The 19,976-nt window shown below is 40.3% G+C and overlaps 1 protein-coding gene across 1 annotated transcript in view; it reads left to right on the top strand.

Annotated features, from left to right (window-relative positions):
• The window catches only part of TMEM26 (transmembrane protein 26), a 33,759-nt gene that overhangs the window by 9,957 nt on the left and 3,826 nt on the right, over positions 1–19,976 (top strand). Inside the window, exons 2-5 of the mRNA XM_089507894.1 lie at positions 6,859–6,937; positions 12,443–12,532; positions 15,836–16,056; positions 19,665–19,741. Coding sequence (XP_089364020.1) covers positions 6,859–6,937; positions 12,443–12,532; positions 15,836–16,056; positions 19,665–19,741 — 467 coding nt within the window. The remainder of the gene's footprint in view (positions 1–6,858; positions 6,938–12,442; positions 12,533–15,835; positions 16,057–19,664; positions 19,742–19,976) is intronic.

Genomic DNA, 19,976 nt, shown 5'->3' on the forward strand with positions numbered 1-19,976 from the left:
TAACCTATGTGGCTGTTGAGTATCAGCTGTTTGATCACCATCTTATTTCTTTTATTCTTGTCTATAATCCACCTCCTTGACAAAAAGTCTAACGCCATTTTCTCAATCTTCACTCTATTAATCCTGAGAGATTTGGCCAGGCTCTGGACTCCTCTTTATCCTCCCTAGATCTTGGAGACTGTGTGGATCCAGCAGTCTCTCTAATCAACTCTACTTTATCTGCAACTGTAGATAGTTTTTCCCCTTTAACAGTGGGTGTGAACTCTCTTAATAAGCCACAGCCCTAGCTTGCTCCCATTGTTTGTTTTTTCCCTTCATGCTCTCAAGCTACTGAATGTTTGTGGGGAAAGGCCAGGGAATGGGCCAACTTTATTCATTATAAATTTTTTTATTCTTCTCATGCACCATTTCCCTGAAAAAACAGAATTACCATAAATCCATGATCAGCGCTAACTAATGGCAGCTACAGTGTCTTTCCTCCACTTTTAATTCTTTGCTAAAACCACCAGCTCCTCATTCAGTCTCACCCAACGATTTTGAAGAATAGCAAAATGAAGACTCAGCAAAGGGGAAACCACTCAAAGTCAGGGGCTTTCCCAGCAGATAATGATCACCAATTAGCAGACACTAATCCTCTTTTGCATTAGCCTCCCAGCCTGAGACCTGCCATCAGCAACAGAACAATACATATGCAAATCACTCCTGCATTCCCAGGCTCACACAGTGTGTGTGTGTATACACACACCCATTTTTTTTCCAGGCAAGCATTCTCTGAAGATGCCAGCCACAAATGCTGGCAAAATGTCAGGAAGAAACTCTAGTAGAACATGGCCACATAGCCCAAAAAACCCACAAAAAACTATGATTTTGCACATTATTTTACTACCAAGATTGAAACAATCCATCTTAATTTTACTCTCTTCGTTCGTCTTTTATGCCAGCAACTCAATCACCCATAACTGGAACTTTCTCTACTTTTTCTCCCGTTTCTCTGGGTGAATTATCAAAGCTTGTGACCTCTTCTAAGCTGATGACTTTTTCTCTTGACCTGCCTCCTTCTCGTCTTTTGATTTCTGTTGCTCCCTGTATCTTACCTTCTCTCCTTTATATTATTAACCTTTCTCTTTCTACTGGCTTCTTTCCATCTGCATTTAAGCATGCTTTAATATCTCCTATCTTGAAAAAAACTACTCTTGATCCATCTTCTCTCTCAAGCTATCATCCCATATCACTTCTTTCTTTTCTATCTAAGGTTTTTGAGTGCACCATTTACTCTTGTTTTCTTGAATTCCTTACTGCTAATTCTCTTCTGGATCCCTTTCAGTCTGGCTTCTGCCTACTGCATTCAACAGAGACTGATCTCACTAAGATGACTGATGATTTTCTAATGGCTAAGTCCAAAGGTTACTATTCTATTCTAATTCTCCTGGATCTTTCTGCCGCATTTGATATCATTGACCTTGGTCTCCGAGGGGAATTACTCCAAGATCTGGGTTTCACGGATTCAGTTTTAAACTGCTTTAAATCTTTCAGACAGATCCTTTGTGGTGGTTACCAGAAATCTAGTTTCCAACCCTATCTCTATATCTGTTGGAGTTCCCCAGGGTTCTGTCTTGGGTCCCCTATTGTTTTCCCTATATACTTTGTCCTTAGGAAATCTTAATAGCTAGTATGGCTATCAATATAATCTTTACACCAATGACATCCAGCTGTATTTTTCAACTCCTGAGTACTCCCCAGATGTTGAGCAGCAGTTGTCATCATGTCTTGCTGCTGTTTCTGCATGGATGACTCACTGGCGTTTAAAACTCAACAAGGCCAAAATAGAGATACTTGTTTTCCCACCCAAGCCATCTCTCCATTATCCTTTTTCAATTACAGTAGATGGCATTTCTGTTCATGAGGCCCATAGTTTGGGTGTTCTGTTTGATTCCTCTCTATCATTTCTTCCACAGATCCACACCACTGCCAAGTCATGTAGATTTTTTTTTTTACAATCTTGCCAGAATTAAACTTTTTCTTTGTTTTGATGGCCAAGACTTCAGTGCATGTGCTGGTGGTCTCACGCATGGACTATTGTAACTCACTTCTAGTGGGTCTTCCTCTTTCCCACCTGGACCCTTTAGTTTCTGAACAATGCTCCATGGGCAGGATCATTTTCTCTGCTTGTCATTTTGATCATATCACCCCATTATTCCTATCTGTCTTTTTAATTTAATTTTAATTGTATTCTGTGTCATTTTACTGTTGTGATCCACTTTGATTCCCCATTCCTTTCAGAACCCACACAAACTCCTTCTGTTAACTTTTAAAGCTCTTCATCAACTAGCTCCCTCCTATTTGTCAGTGCTCATTTCTCCCTATCACCCTCTTTGCACATTAAGATTTTATGATATCAATCTTCTGACCCAGCCAAGGTTCTCCTCCTCTCCTGCTTGAATTCTGTCCTTCTCCCATGCTGCTCCCTATGCTTGGAATCTCTTCCCTACCCAATTAAGAACTAACACTTCCTTGTCCAGTTTTAAGACCAAGGTGGAGACAATTTTATTTAGGGAAGCATGCCATATCACTGGTTGCTTTAATCCATTATGATGCCTATATGGCCACTTTACTTTTGTTGTACCATTTTAGAGATGTTTTTGGTTTGTAATGTTGATATTTTAGATTGTATGCAGGTTTTATTACTATTTTATTCTATCTTGATCTCTGTCATGTAAAGTGCTGTGCAAACTTTACAGCGCTCTATAAATAAATGAAATAATAATAATAATAATAATAATAATAATAATAATAATCCTTTGCTGAAGTAAGTCCAAATAAATATAAATCAGGGGTGGGATTCGCACTGGCTGAGCTCTGGATGGACCCTCAAAGATTATTTTTACAGGCTCAGTCTTCTTTTGGGAGGCCTTACATTCGTGCAGGTATGTCTGTAAAACATCTTTTGTTTTTATCCCCACCCCCCAAAAAACCTGCAAGTGAACTTCTGGTCACTTCAGGCTATTTGTCTGGAAAAAATACTGCATCTGAGGAAAGGGTAAGGTCCATGGTAGATCTTCAAGGAGCAAAATTAGCCCCCAGACCCATGGAGCTTGCCCATCTATGATAGAAGCCAAACTTAGAATACAATACTAGATCCAGACTTAGTCATATTTAGATTAGCTGTGACTAACATAAATCTCACTGATTTCAAAAGCAGCTTCCCATGTATTGTGTTGTAATAATCTAAATGGGAATTTACCACAGAGTATGACTAACTGCCCAAAGGCCCTCTTTCTCCATCTAGAGCCACAATTGGTATTTAAGCCTGACCCGATAAAATAATTTTTGAAGCACCAAGGCTACTTGTATATTCAACAACAATGATCAGTCCAAGAAAACTCCCAAACTATGAGCCTGATGTTTTAGGGAAGAGTGGAGCTTCAAAACAAAGTGAATAGCTCCATAATCAGGAAGACAGGCAACCCACAAATAGTATATCTGGGTTGTCTGGACTGAGTTTCTATTCATTGGTCTTCTAGACCATTATCCTGCCCAAGCACTGGTTTGGATCACCAAGTGCCTCGCATGCATTAAATGAAAAAGTGAAGCAGAACGTTGTGTGCAGCTGACCCATTGTTTTCACATATTTGTTGAAAAGCATGAGATTATAACAGGGAGTTGGGAAATCTGAGGCCACCAGTGCCAGGAGGAAGAACAGTAATCTCTCTTGCATACAGGGATGCAACATTTAAATCCAGACAACCTATCCAAGAGGTGCATCCAAAGCTCCTGGGAAATCCAGAAGAATAAAATAAGCTGGCACTATTCCTGCCTCTCTTTTGGCACAAGTAATCAAACCCACAGAGAGACCAAGGCAGTTTCTGTTCCCAAACTAAGCCTTGTACTGCACTGAAACCACCTTAGGTATTTTGGACTAAGCTGGGATTTCCTCTTTGATCCTCTATTTCCTCTTCTGTAAAACATGATAATTACCACCTCCCCTTAAAGGTGAATCAAACTTTTGCTTTTGCACTTGTTGTCCAGAAGTCACCCCTCTGGGTGGAATCTCAGCAAAAGCCACACCCCAAGCTCTGATAGATATTTTTGTAAGGATGCAATAGCATTTAGAAATACTGATGGATGCAGGAACACATTTCAGATTCAAAGTAATGCAACTTCTACTAGAAACAAATGTAGTGCACTATCGTACTAATGGGCTGGTGCTTTGCTGCAACCTTGGGAACTATGAAACATAAGTTAATGAATAAACACTCAAATGATTGGGACTTGGTCCTGCAGCAGCTTTTGTTAGCCTATTGGTCCCTCCACACTCAAGCCTGGGTTGCTCATCCTTTGAGTTGGTCGATGGCTGTGATGTGAAAGGGGAATTGCAGCTGATGCAAAGACTGTGTGTGTGGCTTTCGTCAGAGACTCATGTGGTTGATTTTGTTATCAACTGCAGAATATGCTCAGGGAAGCACGGGTGGCATTTCTGTTTCTGTTTCTGTTCTCAGAAATGGGAACATTTCTTTTCCCTCCAACAGACCAAGCAAGACCACAAAGCCTGGTATGACCAGTGTGCCACAGGATCATCTGAAAGTCCTGAAGGCAATCTGTTTTAGCAAGATAGAAAGTGCCTGGGAGCGGCCAGGTGCAGTGTTTGAGCAGCACACAAGGACAGGTGAATTATCCCATCCAGTGTTCAAAATCTAGCACTAAGCTAAAAGTGTGTAATGTGAATTCACTAAAGCCCTTCTATGATACACCCAGACATCTCACTCTCAGTACTGGAAGCTGAGGATGATAAGTGGCCTTTAGGTGCTTTTTATTATCAAACAGAGGGTGGTAGCCTGAAAGATGTTACACTCCATCCAAGGTTAAACCCACACAGCACAGTTTTCCCTACTGACAGCCAAGTTTACTGCCCTGTTTTCACCTATTCCAGTCTTTACAACAGACCCTCAACATGTAGCTGTGCCTGTAATCTTCTCTGACATGCAGATACAGACGAGCCATGCTGAGTGTCTCTCTCAGGGAAGCAGGCTACAGAGAAGGTGGTGCAGGACATGTTAGATATGAGGATTATTCAACCTTCATACAGTTTTTGGGTGTCACCAGTCGGCCTTGTGCCTAAGAAAATGGAAATTTATTATGGAAAATTGTACTCAGTAACCTGCCCTCCAGGAAGCAGTTTCGGTCTTTCCTTAGCTTGGCTGGGTACTACATAGGCCAACCCCTCTTGCAGGTCTGACAGGTTCCAAGAAGCATGAGTCAGGGAAGTGGCCAGCAGTGTGTCTCCTACAGAATCTTGGGATTTTTACTTGAGAGGAAGCCCCAGAACTTTGGTTTTGACATATTGGCCCTCCAAGTGCTTTGGACTTCAACTCTAGGAAATCCCAGCCAACGTGGCCAGTGGTCAGGGATTCTGGGAGCTGAAGTCCAAAATATCTAGAGTGCCAAAAACTGAGAAACACTGCCCTGGAACCTTCTGGCAGAAAATTATGACTTCCTTATAGGACTATAAATCCCTGGTTGACAAAAAGTTTAGGCATGGCAGAAAAGTGGTACTGAAGTGCTATAATTGTGCAAAATGTGTTTTATATGGCAACAACTGGTATGGTTTTGCCCTCTTCCAAAATGTTATGCTGTTCCACAAATATTTGGGCAGGGGTGAAGAAAATGGCAACCAGTACACCAAGAAAAAAGCTGTGTTACTGCTGCTGTGGCACAGATACTGGTTTTCAAAGAGTTTTGCTCCTGAAGATCCTTCACAAGCCACTGCTACAAAAACGTAGAGACAAAATCCCCATGTACATGTCACATGTTGTTGTTGTGTGCTTTCAAATCATTTCTAATTTATGGCAATCCTAAACTGAGCCTATCATGGGATTTTCTTGGCAAAATTTGTTCAGAGGGGATTTGCCTTTGCCTTCCTCTGAAGCTGAGAGAATATGTCAGTTTGCATGGCTGAGCGAGAATTTGAACCCTGGTTTCCAAAGGCATAGTGCAAAGCTCAAACCACTACATCACTCTGGCTCTCTGTACACATCACGTACCACCCAACATTTCACAGAGAAAAGCAGGACATCTGTAGCCAAATAACATTAGAGGGCGTCAATATGGCAAAGGTTACTAACAGGGGAGAACATACAAGCTTGGAGATGTTGCAGTGGTTTGCTTTTGGCTCAGCCTACTGGGAAGGGTAAGACTCTGCATCCTCCTCTCCCCACTGTTGAATTAATTGGATGCAGAGCTCTTTGAACCCATTTTGCAGCAGGTGAAATAAGAAGATGACAAAGGGGGAAACAGGGGGAAGAGAGAGAGAAAGTGAGACATTTTAAAAGCAGCTGACAAATGGGATGACAGATTATTAATTGGGTATGTTCCTACCAAATCAAGACAGTTGGAGGCTCTGATATCAGAGAACAGCATTGTGATCATCAGAATAGCCTTGATTGAAACAAATGGAAAATGTATATGGAATTATCAAAACGGAAGTGGAATACAATCTTTACATTCTTGTTTATTCATTTTCCAATGCAGCTTAATGTAGTTTAGTGCTTTGTGTACTGGACTGAGAACTTGAGAGAGTGTGATTCAAGTCTCCAATGACCCATGAAACTCCTTGGGGACCATAGAGTCAGTCTTCTTTCCCTCTCTCTCAGCCTGAACTATCTCACAAGGTTGTTACGAAAATAAAGTGGGGAGGAGAAGAGCCATGTTCACTGCCTTGAACTCAGTGATGGAAAGGCAGATTATAAACAAGCCAACACTAATTTATTTTTCCTGTGTTTTGACAGAGCAAATTGATGAGTGAAGTGGTTTTTGCTATGTGTTAATAAGAAACTGGTAAACTCTCTTTGTGTTCCTTTCCAGGTTTTCACCAGCAATATTCATCTATCTGATTAGCATAGTACCGTCACTGTGGCTTCTGGAGCTTCATCCTGAGATTCAGGTATTTTTTGCTTTCCCCTTGTTTTCTCCTTTTTACAACGTAATGAGGAATTTGGTTGGATATGGACAGGGCTGATTTTACCCAAATGGCTTCAAGCAGCAAATAAAAATTGGTCGATTGTTGAATTTTAATTCCCAAGGAAGGATGTCACTTAGATTTTTAACCAGAGGCATCAACTTTTTTTGGATCAGCCCTAGTTACAGAACATTTGTATTGGCTGACTTGTCTTTAAGAAACCAAGAATAAAATATGCAAGTAGTAAAACTTATAAAATAGATGCATTACTGAACAAGTGATTCAAAGTAAGAGAAATTATGCAGTTTGACTCAATTTGTGTGATGTGTATGGGGGGGGGGGTCTAGTTCTTATTAACATAGTATTCTAGGTGATGGAATCCGACACTTTAGTTTGTATTATTAGAGGCCCTAATGGTCATAAGTAAGAACTTATTTTCCATAGTTTTTTGTGAGTTTTTTGGGGCTATGTGGCCATGTTCTAGAAGAGTTTATTCTTGATGTTTCACTGTGGCTGGCATCTTCAGAGAATGCTGGCATGGAAGAGAGGTGTGTGTGTGTGTGTGTGTGTGTGTGTGTGTGTATTGTTCTGTAGTTGATGGCTTATTTTCCCTTTCAAAATGACAAAACATATTGATAACATTTCTGTTATCTTTCCACTAAGGTTGACTATGAGCCTTATCAGATGAGAAAACAAAGTGGAAATGAAGCCAAAGACTAGTGGCATTCTCCAAGTCTTACCACATGATGTCATAGCACTTCATTTCTCTTCCCACAGGAGATGGTTGTGAAAGTGTATCTCCTGTCGCATGGATTTTTCTAGTTAGAAAAAAGACACACTTTTTACAACCATCTCACGCAGGAAGAGAAGTGAAGTGCTATAACATCAAGCAGTAAGCACAAAGAAAGTTGCTACTCTCCATTTCCTCTTTGTTTTTTCATGCAACAAGGCTCTACATGTGGTCAGAAACCTCCACCAGTCACTGATTGCAGGAACAGACCTTCTGCTTCACGCAGGATAAATTAAAATGTTTATCAAACTGGAAAGACATTTGTGCCTAAATTGTACCATGTCATTGAAACTGTAATCCATCTCACAACAGCATGCTAGACTTCACTAGGAAATTTTCATACACCATCACTTGTTAGAATCCCATTAAAAATGGCAATTTGTGTTTCATTTACATTTCTTCTTTTCCTGTTTTATTACACTCAGCCAGCTATGATTACATTAATGTCATTTCCCTTGCTCATTGTCACGGCTCATTTACACTTTACATTCAGTGCTGCAGTCAAATTGTAGTACATAATTGGGTGACATTACATTAATGTTTGGACCGATATACCAAAGACACACAAACAGAAAAATTGAGGCACTATCCATTGGTTGTTTATTTAGGAACAGGTTTCACTATGCTCAGTGGGGCTTTTTCCCAGGTAAATATGTACAGGATTAACAATCAGTTAGTGACTGTAATATACTTTAATATACATGTATCCTATACATGTTTATTCAGGAGCAACTCTCACTTATTCCAATGTATTTATTTATTTATTTCATTTATATGCAGCCTTTCTTCAGGAATGGGACCCTAAGTGATTCACAATATAAATCAATTACAACATGACAATAAAATTTTATAAACAATTATAATCATCATATAAAATTATTTAAAAGGCATACAAAAGCACACACCACAATAAGCCACTTCCCTGTAAATGATTATATATTAAAAGCTTTTTAAAAAGTCTTTCCCTGCTAGCAAAAGGAGAGCAGGGAGGGTGCCACCATAGCCTCCTGTGGAAGGGCATTCCAGAAGATGGGAGTAGCCACTGAGAATGCTCTCTTTCATGTCCTCACCAAGTAAGCCTGTGACAGTGGTGAGTCCAAGAGAAACCCCAGGTACCTTACACCCAGGTGATTAGCCCACAGCTTAAAAAAATGCAATTTACTGCTGCCGAATTCAATTTGAATTCAAGATACATCTGGATACTATGGCATGTATTTCTGCAGCAGCAGCCTCCGGGCAGGTGCATCCCGGGTAACATCCAGTTAGAATCTAAGCTCAGCTGGCCGATTTGCAAAGCCGGGAAGCTCCCAGATTTGAAAAAAATACTGGTTGAACTCAAATTCTAGCCAGATATTACCCAAGATGCACCCACCTGGTGGTGTTGGTGGCAAAAATGTGTGCAGTAGTATCCAGATGTATCCCAAATTTGAATTGAATTTGGCAACGATAAGTAGCTTTTTATAGCTGCACTAATCTCTCCAGTTAAGCAGATGCAGAACTGCAATCTTTATCATATTTAATTTAATGCCATATACAGTAAACCTGCGCAATATGCAGGCTCCTCATAGGTGGCTTTCAGCATACTCTGAAGCCACCTGGGAAACGGGCGCATTCCTGGGGCGCGCACACAGCCGCACAGAGAGCATGAGCCCCATTATATCCAATGGGGCTGACGAATGGTGCGTGCGGCCATGGGATACCCACGTGGCTGCACGGCGAGCACGAGCCCCATTGGATATAATGGGGCCCAAGCATACACAGTTTTTGCTTTAATGCGGGGGGGGGGACGTATCCCCCACGAAAGGCAAGAGTCCAGTCCACTGTACATGCAATGGCCTGTCCTAAGATTTAGAGAACACCTGCAGGGAGCCATGCTATGGAATGCTGGGATTTGTAGTTTTGTGAGATATTAGCCTTCTCTTTCAAAGGCCACATATACACATATATTAATGTATTTGCAGGAATTTGAATACACACACAAACACACACACAGTTTAGTTTAGTATCTAACTTATACTCATCAAGTGTAGTTTAGAATATCCATGCTAGTTTAGAATATTTTGGCGTGGTACACACCACCAGGAAGCAGTGTCCTGGCGGTGATAGTAGGGCTTGGGAGTGCGCACCAACCTCATGCTCCTGAGTCCTATGACATGCAGGCAGAGCCATTATTGAACGGCACCGCCCACATGGGGGGGGGGCGTGTAAATGACGTGTGGACGTCTGACTGCCCACACGTCTCTTAGAGGAAGTAGCTTCCTAGGGCTTCATCACAGCCCTTAGTACGCCGCAAAAAGGAGCTGCTCTAGGAATTCCTTTTTTACTGTGCAGCTTTCCCGTGCCGCTTGGTTGCTGCCATTGTGTACCGGGACAGACTCTAACTTGCATTAAGGTAAGTGGTCTAATCAGTGGACCTAACAGTTGTTGTTGAGTGCCTTCAAGTCATTTTTGACTTATGGTGATCTTAAGGGGATCCTATCATGCGGTTTTCTTGGCATGAGTTGTTCAGATAGGGTTTGTCTTTGCTTTCTTCTGAGGCTGAGAAAGTGCAACTTGCCCAAGGTCACCCAGTGCATTTCTATGGCCAGACAGAAATTTGAATCCTGGTCTCCAGAGCCATAGTCTCAACACTCAAACCACTGCATCATATTGGCTCTTGACCTAATAGTAATGGATTGTAATTCAGTTGGGAGTTTTCAATGACACCTGGTGGGTGTTTTAGTGGTATATGTGTCATGTATATAGTACTTCAGTGGTCAAATGCCTGCATGTACCTTAATCTTTACAACTCTATAAGACAGACCAATATTAGTCATCCCATTTTGCCATTGGGAAACTGAAGCTCAGAAATACAGTTGGCCCTTCTTATACACAGATTCAAGCATACATGGTTTGAAAATGTTTAAAAAAGGGGATAAATTTCAAATATCAAACCTTGGTTTTCCATTTTTTATAAGGGACACCATTTTGCTATGTTACTATATTTAATGAGACTTGAACATACACGGATTTCGTTATACATGGGGGATCTTGGAACCACACCCAGCATATAACAAGGGTCCACTGTAGTGCGCTACTCTGGTCAGTCTGTGGCAGAGGCACTATTTGGATTGGAGACTTTTTGGTTATAGCTTGACAGTGGAATCCTATGCCTCTTCCATCCAAAGTAGGTTGCAAATGTATTCAATGGTGCTTCTTGCCAAGTGGGTGTGTACAGCCTTGCAGCCAAATAGTTATGTCTTGTATACATCTATGGGAAGACAGTGGTAAATCTCCTCTGAATAAATCTTAGCAAGAAAATCCAAAGATCAGGTTGCCATAAAATTAGTGGCAACTTGAGGGACATAACAACCACAATATATGTCTGCTCAAAAGTAAGACCAAATAAATTCCTTGGGATTTCTTCTCAGATAAGTGAATACTTGCTACCCAGGTTTCTTTGCTTTTGACATTTGCCACTTCTGAAAGTGTATTGCATACAAGCATTAAAAGTGTGAGAGAGGCTTGCATACCATCTGTTCTTCTATGGAAGACACATGGATGGAACAGAATCCTTCTGTTGCTTACAATACTGTCAAAATTCTGGAGATGTCTCTTTTAATGGGGTGAAGTGAGAGATTGCTATGAACTCAAATTGGGAAAACCACACCCAATTTTCCACTTTAGATTTTTATGTTCACCTCTAATCAAATCATAAACAAGTCAGTAAGAGTCAACATCATTTTTAACCACATAGTTTTTATCCGTACACCAAGGCTGTGTTACATTCCTTATTCATTGTCTTTTCTCACTGTTTGTGTGTGAATTTTTCTTCTATCTGTCTCCCTCCCTCTGACACAGAAAGAGAGAGAGAGAGAGAGAAGAGATTCCCAGTTCTCTTGTGTGCCAAGTCCCTTCTGAAACAAGGCTTCTCCCTAAGTGGCATGGGGCTTCTGAACAATGCATGAAGTTGCCACTTTATGACAATTCCTATAACAAAAACAAGATGGAAAATATTTTAAATTTTTAAAAATTTGAATATAGGTGAAATTGGAAATGACAGATTTATCCATGTTGTGAGAAAGAATGCCCCATGACCTTTAGTAGTATTTGTCACTTGGCAGATAATTTTTAGATGGCTTCTAAGTTCAAAGTCAGAGCCCAACCATTTGATCCAGCAATAGATCCTGATCTATATGGAATCAGAGAAACTTCCATATTTGTATCTAGTAAATTACTCATCCAGTCCACATTGAACTGTTTAAGTACATGGTGGGATATGAATGGGAATATACATGGATATGTTTCCCCATTCATATCATGTTTCCAAACAACCACCAAACTGTTATTCACACATGATTTGATGGCAGAAAATGCAGCTCTTGTGTGAAGTAATCAAATTATGTTGGCAGAATGAGTTATTTTAATCAAAGCCTATGAAGAATCAGAGTGTGCCAACATGGTGTAGTGGTTTGAGTATTAGAACAGAATTCAGGGAGACTAGGGTCTGAATCCTCACTCAGCTATGGAAACCCACTGGGGGATCTTGGGTGACTAACATGGACTTAGAATGACAATCTCCTCTGAATAAATTGTTCCAAGAAAAAAACATGACAGGGTTTCCTTAGGATTGCCATAAACTTGAAATGACTTGCAGGCACACAGCAGCATCAATGGGGAATCAGAGTATTTATTTTTCATGGATTATATTCTTATTTCAGTTTTGCTCTAACAAATCGGAACAGAGCATCAGTGAAAAAATCCAGCATCTCAGTAGAGGTGAAACCAGAGACAACCACATACTAGAAAAGGTGAGGCGTGTTTCTTCTTCTTCTTACTCTTAAACTTCTGTCTCATGAAATAATTACTTAACCCTTTAAATATCTGAGAATTTATGAAACTACTTGAATTCTGTTGCTGCAAATTAGATTTTGCTGTCACGTGGGGTATGGCTACATACAAACCACATAAGTATGTCTGGGAGGAGACAGTGGGGAAGAGTCCACCACCCTAACCATGTAGTATCACTACAAGTTCACACAGATCAAGCATGTGCTTCTTCCAGATTTTGTCAGTTTCATCCAAGTTCTGTCAGGCTCTGGCCTGCTAAATTTAGGACTCTTCTCACTTTGCTGGTCTGCTTCATCCATGGTAAGTGCAGAATGAACCCATACTTACATTTGCCAGATGATACCCAAGGCTAAAATTAGAGACAGGAACATGTGTGGCCTCCAATGTTCCCATGCAGTCAAGAGGACTCAGTAACTGTACTGAAATTATGAAGCTTCTGCATAGACGTTCCTTTTCATGGCAACGTTATAATGGTGTTCAGCAGAACATGGTCACAATGCATTCTTTAGAGCTTTGTGTTTCATCATGCAATGGTCTAACTTATATCTTAGCGATCAAGAATATTGGATATCTGGGGCTTACATGAGTGCTCATATCCTCATTCCCTGTTCTAATCCCAGGTGCCTGAAGCGAAGGCCTGAACATAGTTTTAGTCTTTTATGGCAGTGCCACTCAGTGGTGGTCCCTAGACTGATGTTAGTCCCTTAGTGATTGACTGCTGGTTTTTGGCAAATTTCCAGCAGAGAAAGCAACAGTTGTACCCAGTGGCCACAAATTTAGTGCTAGTTCCTGACATTATGGCTAATAATAATTTCCAGACCCTCCATATCAGATATCCCAATACCAAATTACTATGCTGTCTGCTTGAGATATCATGGCACTTAGAGTATTTGATGGGTAAGACCTAGTCTTAGATTCCAGATGTTTTGACTGCATCTCCCATCAGATTCAGGTAATGAAGCTAGAGATACTGGAGATGTCCCTAAAAGGCATGGTGACAATATGTATCATATAGGCAGTGCTCCATATGGTTAGAAAAAAATTAAAAATCTGGACTGGGAACATAAAAGTTGCCTTTGGCAAAGACAATTGTTTTGTCTAGGGCAATGGAGTTTATCAGACAAGGAAAACTGGAAATATAATCCAATGGCAATCTGAACGCAATCAAAGGGTTTAATGTTATTGAGTGATAGACTACCAAATGCAATTTTGGGCAATGGGAAGTCAGTCCGAACGCAATCATGGGGTTTCACGTTATTGCGTGTAGACTACCATACACAATTTCAAGCAATAGCAAACTATTTTCGGGCAATGGGAAGTCAGTTCAAACACAATTCGAATCCATGTAAATTCGCTGAGCTAGTGAATTCACAAGAATGCATTCTGGCCCCACTTTCTTTTCATTCGAAATTAAGAGAAATTCCTCCTGTGTGATAAACCCCAATGCTGCTGTCACTGCTTGGCGGCAGCACTATAAATGGATTTGTCTCAACAGTATTTTGAGATTAGATGCCCAGCTAATGATGCTGGGACCTTCCATATTCGATGTCTGCTTTAGCACAGAAAAGTTAAGATCTTCTCCAGGGTTTCTGTTCCTAAAAAAAACCTCTCCACTGGTGCATACTTGCATACTTGGACACCATGCTGTAGATGTATCCTTCAGAGAGCAGAACCTACCACTGTGTGCCATCTATGAATCTAGTGTTCAAATGGATAACCAGGGCTGTTGCGTCAGAAGAATATAGAGAAATGGAAACTTTCAGCTCATTCTAAATAGCAAGTACCATGTTCCTGTTGCATATGTATTTATTGACATTTCCTAGGAAAAGATGATGCAAAACCAGGCATTTCAAATTTTAAGCTGTACAGAACACTGTACATTGACTAATAGGTGCACAGTGCTTTGTGTATTAACTGGATTGGAAAGGCAATACATTTTGGTTTTAAAATTTACTTTAAGGGTGAAACAGACATCTAAACTTTTGAAAAGACTTGCAGGAATATTAAACCTTGGATTACCCCAGGGGTGTCTTGGGAGGGCAGGGCAGTTAGAAGTGCAATCCCAGGTCCTAAATACCCTAAAAGCACCAGATCCTGACTAAACTTGAAAGCTAAGCAGTGTCAGCCCTAGATAGTACTTGGATGGAAGACCACCAATTGGTGCTGTAGGCTATATTTCAGAGGAAGAAACTGGCAGAACTGTCTCTTGAGTATTTCTTTCCTAAGAAAATCCTCAAGAGGAGGCCACCATAAATTGAGAGGCAACTTGAGGGCACATATACACACAATGTAGTTTCATATTGTGAGTGCCCTAGAATCATAGAATCATAGAATCATAGAATTGGAAGAGACCGCAAGAGCCATCCAGTCCAACCCCCTGCCATGCAGGAAATCTAAATCAAAGCATCCCCAACAGACGGCCATCTAGCCTCTGTTTAAAGACCTCTAAGGAAGGAGACTCCACTACACTCCGAGGGAGTTTGTTCCACTGTCAAACAGCCCTTACTATCAGGAAGTTCCTCCTAATGTTGAGGTGGAATCTCTTTTTCTGGAGCTTGCATCCATTGCTCCGGGTCCTAGTCTCTGGTGGAGCAGAAAACAAGCTCGCTCCCTCATCAATATGACATCCCTTCAAATATTTAAACAGGGCTATCATATCACCTCTTAACCTTCTCTTCTCCAGGCTAAACATCCCCAGCTCCCTAAGTCATTCCTCATAGGGCATGGTTTCCAGACCTTTCACCATTTTAGTCGCCCTCCTATGGACACGCTCCAGTTTCTCAATGTCCTTTTTGAATTGTGGTGCCCAGAACTGGACACAGTATTCCAGGTGGGGCCTGACCAAGGCAGAAGAGAGTGGCACTATTACTTCCCTGTAGTGGATGTTTATTATCTGTATATTTTTCATTTAAAAAGTCAGTCACTGTCAGCTTTACTTTGTGTAAAATCCACAGCTTGGGAAAGTTACTTGATTTACAATTCCTAGAATCTTCCAGGCTTTATGTGGCCATCATGAGATGTCAGCATAGCACAGTTTAATGTTGTCCTCTGCTACAACTGAGCAGTCATGTGAACTGACTTTAAATGGCAGAGGACTTGCACGTTTCCTTTGGTGAGTTTTCACTGAAATGTTCAGACCAGACCAGCACCCTGATTCTTGAAGTTCTGAAAACATTCTAGCCTTTCTCCTCTAACTTTACTTTACTGTTTCTTCAGAGTTCCTATACTGATGTTTGGCTTTTATATATATATATTTTAAACAGGCCTGGGATCTTGTTAACACCGTCTCCACAGTGTGTGAGTCAGTCTGGACATTAGGCCTCCACCAGACCTTTCTACTGCTCTTAATCATTGGGAGATGGCTGCTTCCCATTGGCGGTGAAATTACTCGGGACCAGTTATCGCAGCTGCTTCTTATGTTTGTGGGTACTGCAGCAGATATACTTGAATTCACTAGTGAGACATTGGAAATAGAGAATGTAAGGTAGGTAATATAGGAGTATACCAGTTAGTCTAGAGATCTCAGTCCATGCCAGTCTCTGAAGAATTTCATTTGGAACATTTAGATGTCCCTTAAGTCATTGGGCCAAATGGGAAGAGACAGTATTTGTCCAGGCGGGAATTTAAACAATAGCGACAGAGGCTTGTTGAAAATGAAAGCAATCAAGCTGAATAAACAGGAATAAATTCACATCCATCATCCTAAATCCTGTTGCAAAGCTTTGGTACATTGAAGTACGTCTCAACTAGCTTGTTCCTTTGGTGTCAGTGGGTTCCCACCCTTGCTTTTGATAGACTAAACAAAGTTATTGTGCCATAGTTCAGAGGTTGTGCCTACTTCACCAACTGCGTGAAATGGATCACAAACATGCTGGATCTCTCTATCTAGCCCTATTCATGTATTCCTTTTTGCTTACAAGTAGAGATAGATAGGGGCATATGTTTCAGTGTGGCACTCTCTACTCCCAACATCCTTGTGTTGCTTGGAAAGATCTGAAAAGGAACTGTGTTCAAGTGAACATGGGTACAGAGCTCCATGAAACTTGAAGCCCTATCTTAGCACTATAATTTCATTTCCTGTTAACAGTTCATTTTCAGATCTTCCTGGCAAAACAGGGCTGGAGCACACATGTACAAAATGAAGCCCTGTGTATAAAAATGAATACTGCTCTGCTCATGTGCAAGTTTGAACACTTGAAAAGGGCATCTCTCTCCATCTTTCTCTCACTGAAGCTGCACCATACTGCATAATAATCCAGGCTGACACCACTTTAACTGCCATGACTCAATGTTATAGAATTCTGGGAACCGTAGTTTATTGTGGCACCAAGCTCTCTGCCAGAGAAGGTGAAATGTTTCATAAAACTACAATTTCCACAGTTCCATAGCACCGAGCCATGACAGTTAAAGTGGTGTCAGCCTGGATTATTTCTGCAGTGTGGATGCAGCCTGCTTGTTGTAAAATCTGCCTAACTTAAGTGATTCTGTCAGTAGCACTTATTCGTGTCTATAGGCAACAGAACTGCAGATGTTAGAATATTCTAGAACAGTGGTTCTTAAATATATTTTATTACCACAGCATCAGTACTACTACTACCAATAATAATAAAAATAATAATACAGCCAGCCCTCCATATTCACTGGTTCTGTATCTAGGGATTCAAGCATCCATGGCTTGAAAATATTCCCCAAAAAAGTATAAATTCCAAAAAGCAATTTTTGCCATTTTATATAAGGGACACCATTATATTATGCCATTGTATATAATATAATGGGATTTGAGCATCAATGGATTTTGGGATCCATGGAGGATCCTGGAATCAAACCCAAGTGGATGCCAAGGGTCCTGTGTACTACTACTAGTACAACTACTAGAACATTGAACCATTAACCATTACACCATCAGTCAAACCTTCCCTTAGGTGCTGGAGAGGAAGGGAAGACTTTTCTCCTGCTTCTTCCCAAACAGTTTGCGGCTAGAGAAGATTGAACAGCAACATGCAATCTCAGCCAGCCAGCCAGGCAGCCTTTGCCTTGGCTTCTGTCACATGGCTGCTCCACTGCAGGGAGGAGGTTGGCTGAGCTGCCTTCAAGCCTTTCCAGACCCCCTGTGATGACATTGTGGCTGCCAGGGGGGTGGTCTGTGGACCACAGGTTAAGAACCACTGTTCTAGAACACTGCAGATGATGGTTTATAAGACAATAATTAATCAAAATTATTTTCTGTAGATTAAAAAAGAAAGACCCCAAACTGCTAAGTCTTTCTGCTTATTTCAACAGTAATGCTTCTTAGCAGAAAGTTCAATCCAGAATTACTGAGTTACAGCGATTTACAACACTCAGTTTCTGTATGTATGTTAGTGAATGTTACTTTGTGAATATTTTAGTGAATATTAGTGAACGCTGGTGACGACACTTACATAGATGTGCACAGGCTTGCATTTTCAGATGGGCTGTTTAGGGAAATCCTAGAGCACCATCTGTATAAAACATTATTTGTTTGCTAAAATATCGCTCCCCCCCTCCAGCGTATTCCATTGGCTTGCTTAACACCTACTTCAGTTTCCCCACATCTGCTTTAGAGACTGGAAGTAACCATTATAAATAAAGTCATTACATGTAACACATAGGACATGATCACACAGGATGGGACGTTATTGTCCCATCCCTTTCCCACACTTATTGTATGATCGCAGAAAAGTGTTTCACAGAAAATCATGCTTATTGGGACATTGTCCCATCCAGAAAGTGCGATTGAATGTGACTGCATGAAAGGTTTTCTCACTAAATCCTGTAAATGTCCCTTGAATGAAGTGGAATAGTTCCCTCATTTCCCGTAATTTTGTTTTATCGGAAGATCCCGGTAATACAATTCCACTTCATTGACGGCACATTCATGAGATCAGTGCAATGTAGCAAGAAAGCTTTTCATGCAATAACGTTCAATTGCGCTTTCTGAATGGGATAAAGACGCCCATCCTTGTGTGACAAAGTCCATTGCTTTTGGGCACAATGAAAGCATAAAGACTGTCCTTTTGCAAAAATACTACAGTGAAGAATAAACTCATTATTCTTTTTTTAAAATGAAGAATGTTTTTGCAATGGGGAGGTAGTGGCATTCTGTACCTTTCCTTTATCTGTTGTACTTGAAAGATTAATTTGATAATTGCTTTTAATATGATTATGTTTACTTAATTTTTTAAACTATTTTTTACAGATGATTTACTGTAGTTGTATTCTAATCTGTGAGGTAAACTGCCTTGGATTCCATATTGGGAGAAAGATGGGATATAAATAAAATACAGTAAATAAATAAAAGAAACAGATAATGTTTAGTTGTTAATTCTAAAATATAATATTTGGAGGTCAGCTGGGTTCGTTGCTGTTATTTTAGGACTTTTAAAGTATTTTTTTGTAAATATTGATACAGTAACTAAATGGCACATAGCTAATGCATCATTATTACACTTATAAGCAGCGAACACTAAATGACTCCATACTCTGAAAAAACCTCACGTATTGGCCAATACAGTATTATTTTTTTCTTATTAAAAATGTTCCAAGCCCTGATCTCTATAGCTTTCAAGACATTTTCTTACTAAAGATATGAGCTAGATTTCTTGGCCAGCACTTTTCCTTGAGAAAAGTTTAGTAGGGGGATAAAGGGTGGAAAATTGTGCTAGAGACTGAATGCACCCCTAACAATGTTGGCTGGCCATCCTACCTTTTTACTGTCTGAGCACAAAATCTGGGAAACATGCCTTTGATTTGCCACTCAGGAATACAATAATATAGTGTAACTACAAAATTCCAATCAAACACATGGGCCGGATTTTGTTACTAGGACTTCCTAACATACACACAAGCTTTTAAAAAAATAAAACATAAATAAATTGCAAACCAGTTCTTTGGTCTTGTGAAATATTCTTGAGATTATGTCCACTCCTAGATTCCATAAATTTAAGTTTGGGATTGTTTCCTCCTATTATTATATCGAAATATAAGAAGCTGTAGGTCCTACCAGCTGGATTTCATATATTTTTAATATAATGGCTTTCCCAAATAAATGTTACTAATTTTTCTCTGTTTCAGAAACAAACATGTTCTTGTCTATGCGATTCTAGCAGTGTGGACTTGGAGCATGCTACAGTTTCCCCTAGATCTTGCAGGTTAGTAATGTACACTATTTCTTAGGATTTAACCAAAAGTAAAAAAAGACATTGGGAAAAGATTAAGGCTGCATATACGCTGCAGAATCAATGCAGTTTCACACCATTATAAATGTCATGATTCAATGCTATGGAATCCTGGGATTGGTTGTTTTGTGAGATACTTAGCCTTCTCTCCCAGAAAGCTCTGGTGCCAAAATAAACTACAATTCGCAGGATTCTAAAGGATGGAGCC

Source organism: Sceloporus occidentalis, unplaced genomic scaffold (genome assembly GCF_023333645.1).
Source record: "Sceloporus occidentalis isolate IW3139 unplaced genomic scaffold, rSceOcc1.0.p SCAF_2, whole genome shotgun sequence".
NCBI lineage: Eukaryota > Metazoa > Chordata > Lepidosauria > Squamata > Phrynosomatidae > Sceloporus > Sceloporus occidentalis.